At 38.7% G+C, this 13,559-nt stretch overlaps 1 protein-coding gene across 2 annotated transcripts; it reads left to right on the top strand.

The window, feature by feature from the left end:
* Positions 1 to 342: 342 nt before the first annotated feature.
* Positions 343 to 9,738, top strand: shox2 (short stature homeobox 2). 2 transcript variants are annotated; one of them, XM_052018361.1, is made up of 5 exons: positions 343 to 880; positions 3,204 to 3,412; positions 5,674 to 5,731; positions 6,088 to 6,176; positions 8,295 to 9,738. In XM_052018361.1, exons 1-5 carry the CDS (start codon positions 634 to 636, stop codon positions 8,571 to 8,573), a joined length of 882 nt encoding a protein of 293 aa, XP_051874321.1. In that variant the 5' UTR covers positions 343 to 633; the 3' UTR covers positions 8,574 to 9,738. The 2 variants fall into 2 exon arrangements, with proteins under 2 accessions (XP_051874321.1, XP_051874322.1); XM_052018362.1 differs by having other exon boundaries at positions 626 to 880; positions 8,331 to 8,751.
* The last annotated feature ends 3,821 nt before the right edge of the window (positions 9,739 to 13,559 follow it).

The following is a 13,559-nucleotide window of genomic DNA, read 5'->3' as shown; positions in this document are numbered from 1 at the left end:
AAAAATGTATGTTTTATAATATTACATGCTCGCACGTAAATTGTGTAAAAGATCTGTTGAAATATTAAACATTATGTAAGCTGCAAATATTATTTTGATTTACCTTAAGCAAATCAAAAGTTTACCTGATTTTAGCGTGCTTTGGTGTTTAAAGCCGCTGGTTTTGGGGACGATCCAGTCACCGTGCTCTACGATGTGTCATTCTTTTTGGCCACACCCCAGTGCCATCCCAGCTCCCCCGTGTTTAGCTAAGTAATAACAATAGCAGTAATACTCGCTAATTAAATTAATTACGAATGCTTGTCAGTGGTGGATTAATGGCCAATAGCAGCCGCTAGGTATGAGTTGCAGCCCAGGGGCTGATGATAACTGTGTTCCAGGAGTGGGGACACATCAAGAGTACAAGGGGAGGTAATTGCTGAGTACAAGGGGCGCAGCTGGGCAAGCATTGCAAAGTATAAATAGTCTGACTTCAATAGCGCATCAGTATTAGATCTACATCTCCGAGCAAGCCGAATTCTGGAAGATCAGGTTTGCACTTCAACTCCAAGACGACATACCACAGAGAAATATTGTACGGTTAATGTATTGGAGAGAATAAAAAAAGACAGGGTCATATTCCTCAGAGCAGCAATGGAAGAACTTACAGCTTTTGTTTCGAAGTCTTTTGATCAAAAAGTGAAAGAAAGGAAGGATGGGATCACATATCGAGAAGTTCTTGAGAGCGGGCCTGTGCGAGCTCGGGAGCCGGGTCTGAGTGAAGGAAGCCGGGATGAAGTAATCGGCGCACAGCGTGGGGCGTCTCGATCCCCAAGTAGCGAGCCAGAGATCGGGCCAGAGAGACCGCGGGACAGCGGCACTCCGAAATTAACTGATCCGGGTAAACAAACCTTTCAATTTCACATATAGCAGTGCGGCTTCGTATGACCTGCGTGGTACAATGTCAATGTTAGATTGGTTTATTTGTGATCATTTCAATGATATCATCCCAGTTACGAAAATCAAAGAATATAAGCACATTTAGAACAAACTACCGAATGTTGTTAAATATACTATCAAGTTAGCAGCTTTATATAACTCAGGTGCAGTAAATCATAGTCACTTTATAAGAAAGGCGATTAATTACTACATAATCAATGATTTTTAAAAAGTGGAAGTTGCATATCGATAAGGGACGCGAAATGTGTCCCGGATAATACCGCGAGGATGTTTACAGAGCATTCGGTGACGCAAGGGGAGTTCAATCAATTTTAATTGTGGTGTAAAACTTAATAGCTTCTTCTGGTTTATGTTTTTGAAGAACGTGCCCCTTCGCTTAGCATCAGTTTGAAACAGGCAGGATTTGCTGATAATCAAAATAACGTAATGGAATTGTTTTTAAAAGACACATTCAAAGCCAGTTGCGGTAGTTTGCCATTTATAGACGTTTAGCCATAGGTAGATGGCAATGACGGAACTAATCTTAATGATATGTTTACATTGATACAGTACAACTAAGTTTTGTTTTATTTGCTGAGATTAGAACACAATTCCAGAGCATCGTTCGGAAATGGTTTTATAAATAAATACTGTTACTTTATCTCTGACGCCATTTAAAAGGATACTTCTTAGCAAAGCACAAAACCGTTCGCAATAATTTACAACGTATATTGTTGTATACGTTGTACACAGAATATTGCAGTTTTACGCAGCCTAAGACGATTAAATGGTGGCTGAATATGATTTCAGCATTGCAGATTCGGAACCAGTCGCCTCACTAAGTATAATCGTTTCATTAATCATTTTGTAACATTTTCTTTGATAAATTTATTTACGATAATAAATGGGATTCCCATTGTTAAATAAAATGAGTTAGCCCTCTTTCATGCAGAAAATGTTAGGTGCAGATAACGTCTTCAATCAGTATTTATATGGAAGCAAAAACGATTTTCTTTTCTCCTTTCATCTTTATTTGCAGTAAATTGTAACAAAAAGCCAACCGTTTAATCTGTCTCATGTAGCGTAAGATGCTTTCACGCTGTAACGTTGTCGATGATGTGTGACACAGTTCATTTTCGTGACTTTTTATGTAGACTTGTATTTGACAGATGACTCTCTTTATAAAAAGAAATAACCAAAAAATGTATTGCTCATTCGCAAGACGATTAAAATAATAAGACTTGTCTAAGTTTCCAGAGCTTCAGGCAACAAATGCTCACACTATTACATAGTACATTGTAAACAGTAAGCTTTAATGGATCGTATTTTTTATTTCGTTACAAATAAATCAAGCCGCTAAAATGCGAACAGTTGCGGAATTCTAACAAAGGTTCTTCTGACCCAAAGAATTCTGGTTGAAAATGTATTGTCCTAGATATAAAAGACTGTGAACGCTGCCTATGTGTCTAATTTGGTTAAGACGCCCGTTGTCATTAACCGAGTGGCTGAGCCCGCTGAATGTTGCAGCTCAGTTACCTAAAAAAAATCAAACCTAAACTCAAAATATTTGAAGCTCCACCGTGAAATGTTTATAAATTACATTTAATGCAACCTAACTGTTCAGCTACTCAAACTTGGTTCTTTGTTATCTAACGCATGTTACATCACCTGAATCTTCCTGACAGATAATGGAATGAGCGAGCAGATTATTTAAAGAAGAGCAAATACGCTGTGAATTTGTATCACAGTTAATTTAGAACATTCAATATATTCAAATTGTGCGTTCTTTCTGTGCAGTAAGAAATTTACTGAATCAAATTATTTGAATGCGATACACATCGTAAATACTTAAAGGTGTTGTCTATTGTTAGATTCTGACACAATCAGACGGATGCCACTGAATATCGAAGTTTATCATGATGCTAGTCATTGACTAAGAAAATTATGAAAATAAGCATCATTGAGAGCGGGGTTGTAATCATCTTGAATTAAAAAAAGCTTTTTTTTCCACAAGCGCAGGGCCTCCAGCTATTAAATGTTACTTCGTTACAATGGGAAGAATGTACTCTGCTCCAATGACAAGTTCGCTGGCATGGGTTGAAGTTAAATTACGTTTACTATTAATTATACCTTGTATAATTATAATGGTTGTGATTCTTACTGATTGTGATATAACTGTTAACTTTTTAGAGATATTCGTTTAAAACTTTCTTATCGATAATTATATCTATCGATAACTGTAGCAAAACATGCCAGTAATTATCACGTGCAATGGCCATTTATAGGAAGTGGTGACATTAAAGAGAAAAAAGAAGACACCAAACCAGTGGAAGAGGAAGCGCAGACAAAAATTAAGCAACGGCGAAGTCGGACTAACTTCACACTGGAACAGCTAAATGAGCTTGAGAGGTTGTTCGATGAGACGCATTATCCGGATGCGTTTATGAGGGAAGAGCTGAGCCAGAGGCTGGGGCTCTCAGAAGCCAGGGTACAAGTAAGGCAAATATTCCCTATTACACATCCATCTGGTATTTTAGAATACAGCAAATATCAGCTTAATTTGGTACCACAATGTTTTAATATGCTGAGTGATTTCATTATTTATATTTAAACACAGGTTGTGGTTTGCACTTCAGCGAGAAATAAGCACTGTACTAATACACTTGGGTTTACGTGCAAAGGAAACAAATTAGGGCAACTGCACAACAACAGGCTCAGGACATAAAGGAGATGATTTATGTTTACATAAGTAGTCCTTCAGATGTCGACGCTGCATGCGGCTATGATGAATTAAATAGGTTTGCGTCGTAAGAACTGATATTTAATTTACTAGAAGTTTCAGAAGTTGTGGTTGATAGGCCAGCGGCAGCTGCAGCTGCTATTGGGAAATTACTTACAGCATGCGCCCTCTGTTACAGTACCATCTGCATCAAGCTATATAGTATTCTTATGGGGGTTTCCAGCTTGTAATACGATAACGAGGTAAACTTAGCAGCAACTTGACCTGAACAAATCGACCAGTGTTCAAAAACCATCAAACAGACCTGCAAAAGAAAAAAAAGATTGCTGCCTAAAGAACACTGGAAGAAAAAACACACTGTTCGTATGATCTTTCGCGAATTCTTTGTTATGGCTTCTCTGCATATAACAAATAACATTTACCCATCAAATTTCCATTTGACTCGTGTTCATTAAAGATGATTTCTCAATATCGCATCATAAAAGGCGATGAAACATAATTAACGATTTTAGTGGCAACAATACCAAGTAGCCCGGTGCTACGAATATCTGAATTATGTTATTTATTAGGAATTGTACAGAGCGCTGCACTGGCCAATGTCCATTAGACTCGATTCAGGACTCCCTGTCATTCACATTATAAATACAAGGCAGCAAGTGGCATATTTCAACAACTATTATCCATCCTTCAAACTATACAATTTGTTTTTAATCTTGCACAATGACAGTTATAGGCTTGTAACAATTTGTGTAAAACGGCTTTCTCGTCACTTATTCCCACTCTCTTGAACAGCTCTGGTCATTACTATAATATTGTTTGTTAAATTGTAACGGCCAGCAGCATCTATATTGTACCCGAAATTCTCATCAATATCATTGACTGTATAATCATTCTTTGTTCTCAGTGGCAATTAAATTTTACTTCCTAGGCATGTTTTAAAAAAAAACTCGAGAAATTTGATTTCTCAGTCAGTTGTTTTTGCAGAGCCAAAGAATACTAACTTGAGTTGCTCTAAAAGGACAGCATTTGGGTCTCCACTGTATGAATTCGGATATTTTTTGTCATGGGCTGCAGAATGTTGTATCGATTAAGAGTCACTTGAACAAAGTACAGTGAAAGGTTTCCAGAAGATTGAATATTTATTACATGCATCAAACTGTGTTTGATTTCATTTCCGTTATTAAATCCGCAAGTTAAACAAATAATCTGTTTTGATAACAATATTTGCCATTTTAAAGGGCGACGTCCAAGTTCCATTTGATCTAAAGTTAAATTTGGCTTCACAATTCTACAACGCACCCAAGTTTTCTCTACCCACATATGCTTCTGGGAAACTTGTTCATGTGGTGCTACTTGCAGATAAAATGATTTCGATATAGTACATGCATTATTTAACACCAGACTTTCATCAGAGAATTGAAAACCAGCTTAACATATTAATGCGGTATTTATTGTATGGGTTTTAATCTGTGTCCTTTGTGAGCGTATGTTGCCTCGGTATAATAAACAAAAGAATAAACATTGTATTATATACACATCTTGAATAATACTAATTACTAGGTATTATTCATTATCAGGAAAACATTTTTTTTCTTGCCGGTACTTATTTTAGTCTACTAATGAGCAAAATCTTATTAGAAGGAGCTCATTGCTCAAACGTCAGGGCCATTGTCGTTGTGGTATTAGATATCATGGAGTTGCATTTAGTTCTTATGGTATGATAACCTTTACTAGAAATAGGGCATAAAATATTTTTCACGAACCAATAAACATTAAGAAACGGACGATGTTTTCGATTGTTTGCAGCATCTCCTTCCCCCCCCCCCCCCAAGATATTGCCATGCATCGTGTATGTAAGAGTCAGATAATTAAAATAAACGAGGTCAATCACATTAATAATTAATAAGTCCGACGGGATATTGCATCGCATAGTTGTCAGTTTGAACAATATAACTCGTACATCTGAGATGCAGCTGCCAATCATTGCCATTAAATTACTTCATTTTGCCCTATAGGTATGGTTTCAGAACAGAAGAGCAAAATGTCGAAAACAAGAGAATCAACTTCATAAAGGTATGTGTGTTAAATTACAAAATCTTAATAATCGCTAATATCCTGACACGTGCAGTTTAGGGCACAGTTGTAAACTTTCAGTGTACAATGTCGTCAACCAAGTTTACAGGGCTGCATTTCAGGCTGCACCCAGGGTGGCTGGTGGGATCGCGAGAACAAAAACAGTGAACGTTGCAACTATTCATTCATTATTCATATGTTATGAAACATGAATTTAAGCAACATTATCATGCTAATTTTAACATAATAATTTGATTGTGTATTGGAATTCGCACAAACTAATTGAAGCAATAAGGCCCTCCTGTGAGGCAAAAACGTACATTCATTTGAATTTCCTTTTTATTTCCCGACTGTAGGTGTACTTATTGGAACCGCTAGTCAGTTTGAAGCTTGTCGAGTCGCACCGTACGTTAACGTGGGAGCTTTGAGGATGCCATTTCAACAGGCAAGTAATAACACTGACATCAAACTGCATAAACAATCGTTCGTGAGATACAAGTTGTTTTATCACTTATACTCCTTGTATGAAGCTTGTCTTGAAAGTAAAGTGCTAATGAGTCATTTTAAAGATAGGATCTTCCTAATTTTTTCAGAGCACGGCTTCATATTATTGCTAAAATTGCATTGATAATTAGCAGGTGACGTCATTTGTTTCAATTGGGCGTGGTCTCACAGGTGAAAAATCGTTGAAGGGAGAGAAAAATCTGTGGATTTTTCGAACTATTGGGGTATTTTAACAGTTGAACTAGTTATGGTTGATTATTACTGAACCACCCGTATCACGTTCTGCCATTTTACCAGTAAGTGCTGTCAACAATGCGACGTGGGCAGCGTCTTAAGAAGATCGGTATTCCTCTGAGAGCTATCACTAACCAACATGTAATTCCATTCTTCATTTGCCTGACTTGGCGAAAGGATTCCCATGTTGCAGAACAACCTGTTTGCCATTTTCTGGTCCATTTACTGGCATATGAATGGCAGCACATTTCGCAATAACTCCTTGTCTCTATTTTCAGGATGCCTGAATATTCCAAACCAAATTTTATTCCTTCGCAATTTTTACCCATAAAAATTTAAGCACAAGGCTGTTTAGTTTTTAGATTCCATCGGCAATGCGCCCATATTCGCCCAGTTTACTTCCAAGCTGCCATGACCTTGTTTTAATATATACAATTCTCTCCCCACCGACAAATAGACTAATCTTAGCACATGCTGGCTGTATTGGCTGAGCTCGCCCGACATGACATTTTCGTATCCAAACTTGGGCAAATATTCACGGATGGCATTGACTGTGTGGACCTAAGTCCAAGCCAGTATCCAGATAGAATCTTCAATTAGAATTTACTCAATAGAAACGAGAAATTACTTCGTGTTTAACGTCCCAACTCCATAGTACCGAAGGTTGGCCCCTGATGATTTTTTTTATGACTTGTTACGTTGTGTACTTTCCCACTTCGCCTTACAGTTATTGGTTTTAGAAGAGTTTATATTTCCACATGATTCTCTGTGCACTTGACCTACATATCTTGCTATTCGAATCGTATTCCTCAATCAAGTTTGACAGACTATTTTCCAAATGTTCCACTACTCTTGTAAAAAAAATACCCTAATGATAATTTGGAGGATATTTTGAATCGAACTTAAATAGATATAATCTATTACAGTTTTCGCTGGAATAGAATATGCTCTTGCATCTTTGATGTCTTGAGACAGATTTGACAGATTCAACAGGCTTGAATTTCCTCAGCTATCTGTTGGGATTAAACTTCACTCCTAGAGCATTGCTGGGTAACAATTACCCCCCCCCCCCAATAATTTAAGGAACATCAACGATATGTTTAATAAAATCCCCTTCATCATCAACGGATTTTCACAACGGTGTTTCTTAATCGTGGGAGTGGGAAGCGAAACATGCTGTTTAATGTTTGCCTGAAGCCATTACATATGCAGAAAACGAATCTTTTGTTTTTACTAATTTCTCGTTCAAAATCTCCACAGAGCGAAGTACAAGTATTACATAATTGCACGTTTAAGAGCCTTCCATAACTCATTGTTGCCTTTATCAGTTTTAAGATGAAGGTCCCCCATTCATAGAATGATGGAGACTTCCAGCAGTGCAATGAGTTGGGTATTTTCCGTAACTGGCCAGCTCCCGATACTGTCCTTTCGAATATTGTCGACTGGTGGAACCGCCGTTTGCAGGAAAACTCCTATTTTTCCGTTCAGTTAGATCGGAGGGGTGAAAAGCATGTAACTTTCATATCGTCTCTCATAGTCGCAATGTAAAGTTCCTAATTTCACTCCTATAAATATTCAAGAGTGGAGGGATCTGATAGTTTTAGGGCTTTTTTTTAGTGCCTCCACTCATTTAGGTTACAAAACATCATTCAGAAACTATAACCCAGGTAGCTGACCAATATTATTTAACCATTCATTTCCCTTCTTATCCAGTGATTAATGCCCAACACCTTTGGGTAAGTTTTCATTTGTTCGTGAATATTTGTTGGCAACTGCAATTTCTGTAGTTGATATTTCAATAGGCTTCTGTTTCATTGTTTTTCAGGAGAATCATTGCAACATGACGCCACTATCCTTTCAGGTCCAAGCGCAACTGCAGTTGGACAGTGTGGCGCACGCCCATCATCACCTCCATCCACACCTGGCGGCACATGCGCCCTACATGATGTTCCCGCCACCGCCCTTCGGTTTGCCTCTGGCCACCTTGGCAGAATCTGCTACTGTCGTGGCGGCAGCAGCTGCCGCCAAAACCACCAGTAAAAACTCCAGCATTGCAGACTTGAGACTCAAAGCAAAAAAACACGCCGCAGCACTAGGCCTGTGATCTCAACAGCAATTTCAAGTTTAAAAGACAAAACCTCCAAAGGAGGATGGACGCGCAGCTGGGAAAAAGTTCGGGAGTGAGCTTTCTGCGAATTCATTTTAGCACAAGTTTACTTGATACCCATGGGGGCTGGCCCCCTCTCGTAGAATGGAAATCCTGATGCTTACTTTTGCTTCCCATAAACTATTGGAACATTACACAGAAGTGGAAAGTGGATTTCATAACTGTTTGAGTGAACCATTTATGAGAGTCAAGAGTGAACAATCAAATGAAGTGCAAAGAATTACACTTGCATGTATATTTATACTATTTTCAATGACGCTTATGTCCTTTAAATCAGAATTGCACTTGGTTTATGTTAGGTGGGACACATAATTGTTATGCAAGTGTGAAGAAAATAATTTCAGAGATTTTCATTTTAGAATTTTCCAATGTACTATTTTCTTGTCCTTACAATAACTGAAATAATGGACAATAATAACTATTCAACCTAGATGTCCATTTGTTTTAGATCAAAAGATATAAATTATGTATCCTACATTTCGCCGTAAACTCATGTAGTTTAATCCCTACGATTAAGGTACGGTCCTTTGTGTAAAACAGTTGTCAATACACGAACAAAGTTTTATTTTGGTTAAATTGTGTATGACTGATAGACTGTCAGTATTTAATTTTTATTTCATATGTGTTTTTATTCATAAATATTTCTCTTGTGCTGTTGTGGGAATTTATTTCACATAGATGTTTATGGAATATGTTTCTTTGGGGTGTTGGTTTCATTGAAAACCTTGATTCACTCATGGGACAGCAGAATTTGAAGAGCTCATTGCAAAGGGATATTACTTAGAGTAATTATGTCCTTTCCCGCCGTCATGATAGAAATCGGAAGTAAAGATGTACTTCAATTCATAGATGCTGCGCCATTCTTGGATTATTTATAATAAAGTGAACAGACTATTTGTACAAGTGTTCAACGATGACTCTAAACATGAAACAAAACCTTCTCTGTTGTACAGTTCTACGGTTTAATGTCAATGCAATTAATCTGAATGAATTAGATTAACGGAAATCAGCCGATATCGATCAGATTTTGCATATATTGCAACGAGTGCCAAGTCAGAATGAAATGATTTTATATATTTAATTAAAATATGTTGAAGCCGTCATTGTTATTTCTTTTACACTTACTTCTGTTTTCAAACTTTGGTTTGCGTGTAATATCGATGGATTCTGCATTTGTTTTTTAATTTGTTTTCGAGAACATGAAGGTATTGTCGAACATTGTTGCAGGATCAGTAAGAAGACTTGCTTTTTAAAGCGATGCTGTGGTAAACATTATAATATATCTTTTTAATATTTGCTGCTTTTGGATATAAGGGTCAGGGAAATACAACGAGCTGAAACTTTCGTCAATGATGCAGACATAGAATACAAATGAAAAGTTTCCTTGTTTTAAGTGCTTCGCAGTGGTAAGTCATAACATTCTAATTAATTTCCAGCAATTTTGTAATGTTGTTTACATATTTTTGGCTTTTCGAAGTTTTTTTTTACTTATTTTCGAAATTAATATGCGAAAACTCTGAAAGGTAGGCACATAGAAAAATAATCGTCTCGAATTGAGTAAAATGGGAATGTATTTATTCCACATCAAAAGACCTGTAAAAGAGTCCTGGATAAAATGTGCAGAACCAACTGAATATTCGTGTTGGCTGGGGCAAGTTGGCATATTTTAACAACTATATAATTATGTCATTATACACCTTTGTACTAATTACTTTAAAAACTCGGTGAGCAAAAAAAAACAATTTAAGGTCCGGGATGAATTATATCTACATTTGGATTAATTTGTGAGATATAATACAAACAAGTTCCTTAAAAAGTGAACAAAAAGTCACAAGGAACATGTGTCACAAGACAAATGTTACTTGAATCTAATTTTGAAAAATGCATTATGCTCATATAAGTAGAAATTTTCCAGAATCAGTTATATCAACACCAGCATCCAGATAGCAAAAATTCTAATGCTGGAAAACGCCCATATATTTAGTAAAACGTATTGAGGTCCATCTATAAACTTCGTTTTCAGCTGACATGGACAGTTTGTTTTGGAGGTGACATGTACTACAGGTGGCACACTAGTCACACCTGTGCTTGAAAGCAACTGCCTGTTGACTTGATCCTGTGTTGCTGTGTCCCGTCAGGTGGCCCAACCTGAGGCGGACACGTGTTTGGTTGGTGTAAACTCTGCGGCAGCACACAACAGGCGGGCAGCGGTACAATTCGATGCCACAAGGACCTTTGGTTTATCCAAAGTAATTTTGACGCCACATTCTCTAAAGATAATTTTTGCTCGAGTCGAGTAACCTCGCCGATTGCGATGAGGAGCAGGAGTGGTGCAAACAGCAAAACGCTCACCTGGGCAACGAGAGCTTTCGACTCCGGAGGCCTCGGCGGGAGGAGGTTGCAGCAGCTGGAAGGGCAAAGGCACCGGAAGCCCATGGAGCTGGACGGAGCAGCTGGTGCGTCTGGTAAGAAATTCTACACCGACTTTGTCCTCGCACGGGGGCCTCCCTGCAACTGACCCTAGTCCCTGTTGTTCTGAGAGTGCACTCAACTACTCGGCGCAATCCATCCAAGTTAATTGTTGCCTGTTGTTTGGAGTTGCCATGACGCCGAGTTGGCTGTCAGACTCCAGAGCCAGCGGACCGTTTTTAATTTGGTGAAATGGGCGACAATGGCCTCAATACTAGGTCGATACATTAGTACCTCATCTGTGTCTGTCCCGCCGCTGCTGCGGCCTGTTGCCTAAGCCCCCTGCCCCTGTCAGGCGGTAGAGAGTGACTAATGTTGCAGTTATCATCCAGGATATGTTAGAAATATGGAGTGCCCGTCCTTTATTTAAATAAATCCTGGCGGCAAGGCCGGGATTTCTTGCACATTGCTGAAAACTTGGGTCTCAGTGATCCAGTGAAGGTGCTTCGCGCCGAGTAGCTGGGCTGTGATGACGAAAGTACTGTGTACATGCCCCAGACTTGTGGCGGAAGAGGAACGATGGTTCTTGTACGCAATCATTGTCTTGTTTTCAGGGTGGTGGTAGTTGTTGGTTTTGGCAGTATTGCCGAATACACTTTAATGAATTGTGAAAACTTACTACAGATGATTTTGGGTTCTTTTTTGCAGATGTGACACAATGCAACCATGATATGACAGTGGAAGAGGGAATAGATATTTAGATTAGAGTATGGAGTGGCAATCGTATGGACTGCTTAACGTTGGGTGGTGTCATCCTTTATTGCTGTTGTAGCTGTTTGCATCCTTCCAGGCAAATGGAGAGTATTCTAACGTACTCCTTATATGTGACTTTCAGGTAGTTTAAGGAACTGGGATGCGTGGTCCTACTGCTGGAAACCACTTGGTGCTATTCAATGCAGCTTCAACTTTCTGGTCAAAGGTGAACCCCACCCACAAAATTAAAGACGGGGACTTGGCTCATAAAATCAGATCAGATCTCTTTATTAGTCACATGTACATGGAAACACACAGTGAAATGCATCTTTTGCGTAGAGTGTTCTGGGACCAGCCTGCAAGTGTTGCCACTCTTACAGCGCCAACATAGCATGTCCACAACCTCCTAACTCGTACGTCTTTGGAATGTGGGAGGAAACCGGAGCACCCGGAGGAAACCCACACAGACACGGGGAGAAAGTACAAACTCCTTACAGACAGTGGCCAGAATTGAACCTGGGTTACTGGCACTGTAATAGGGTTATGCTAACTGCTACACTAATGTGCCTACCACTATAGACGTCATTAGCATCACTATCTTGTTGGAAATGGTAAAAAAAATTAATTGTCTTTATCAGTTCAGGCTGGATGTTTCCCAGGTATTGCTATGTGTGAACATATACAGATTTTAAACAATTGCACCAGGACCTGAACACTGAACAGCTACCACTGCAGTGCCCAGCCCTGACTTTATGTTGGAAATAAGATATAGCTGTTGATTTTAGGTGGATTCAGGACATTGGCCTTGAGGGATTTTGACAGCGAATCATTGAAGTGAGATGATTAGCATCAATCTTGATATGATCTCAACCACTGGAGATTTTCCCCATGATCACCCATTAACCAGTTTTACTAAAGTTACTTGGTACTGTACTCAATTGAATGATGACATTGGTAATCATTCTCACTCAAATTCAGCTAGTGTTCTTGTTTTGATGAAGGCTGTGGTTAAGATTGGAGCTGAGTGATAGCATAGAAACCAGACACAGCATTGGTGAACAATTTATTGAATCAATGCCAGTTGATTGGCATTGATTCAATAAATTGTTGTAACTTGTGGGAAGGGCACAAATCTTAAGCACTACACCTAGGATGTTGCTCAGGCCTTAGCTACAGTGCATCCGGCTGATTCCTGGTATCGTGTGGTGTGCTCATTAGTTGAAGACTGGCATCTAAGTTAATGGATATCTCAGGAAGAGATAGAAAAGGATTATCTATTTGGCTTTTCATCTGGTAGGCTGATAACATGAGATTTTTTTCCTTTGGGAAAATATGTTTGTTATTTAGATGTTTTGTGGAATTGTAATAGGTCACACATTGGAAAGAACAGATGACTGGTTAAGTAACAGGCAATTAGGTGACAAATTATTTTAAGATCTGCATTATAAATGATGGGGTTGGGTTGGGGGAGGGGCAGAAGGGGTTATAAAACATATGCTAATAGATTAGCCATCTATTCCAGAGCACACATGAGACTGCAAAGGGTTTGGGGAGGGTGGGAAACTGAAGGGGTTGAATCTGCTGGCCATTTCATACCTGCCTGATTTTGATGCAGAGGGGGTGTAAAATTCATGTTAATTCCATGCCTTTGGTTTCCTGCTGGGTGAATTATAAGTTAAAATTCCACCTCCTTCTCCAGCCCATGCATCCAGTGGGATGCTGGATCATTATTTCTCTTGATTTCTTTACAAATATAATGAG

The sequence above is a fragment of the Pristis pectinata genome, chromosome 6 (assembly GCF_009764475.1).
Source record: "Pristis pectinata isolate sPriPec2 chromosome 6, sPriPec2.1.pri, whole genome shotgun sequence".
NCBI lineage: Eukaryota > Metazoa > Chordata > Chondrichthyes > Rhinopristiformes > Pristidae > Pristis > Pristis pectinata.
This window is presented reverse-complemented; position numbering and strand designations above follow the sequence as displayed.

What these genes read in the sequence shown, in the direction of transcription:
- shox2 (XM_052018361.1), top strand. Translation starts at nt 634, where the DNA reads ATGGAAGAACTTACAGCTTTTGTTTCGAAGTCTTTTGATCAAAAAGTG. An exon ending in TCCGAAATTAACTGATCCGG is followed by an intron (nt 881 to 3,203) that starts GTAAACAAACCT and finishes GGCCATTTATAG; the next exon opens with GAAGTGGTGACATTAAAGAG. An exon ending in TCTCAGAAGCCAGGGTACAA is followed by an intron (nt 3,413 to 5,673) that starts GTAAGGCAAATA and finishes TTTGCCCTATAG; the next exon opens with GTATGGTTTCAGAACAGAAG.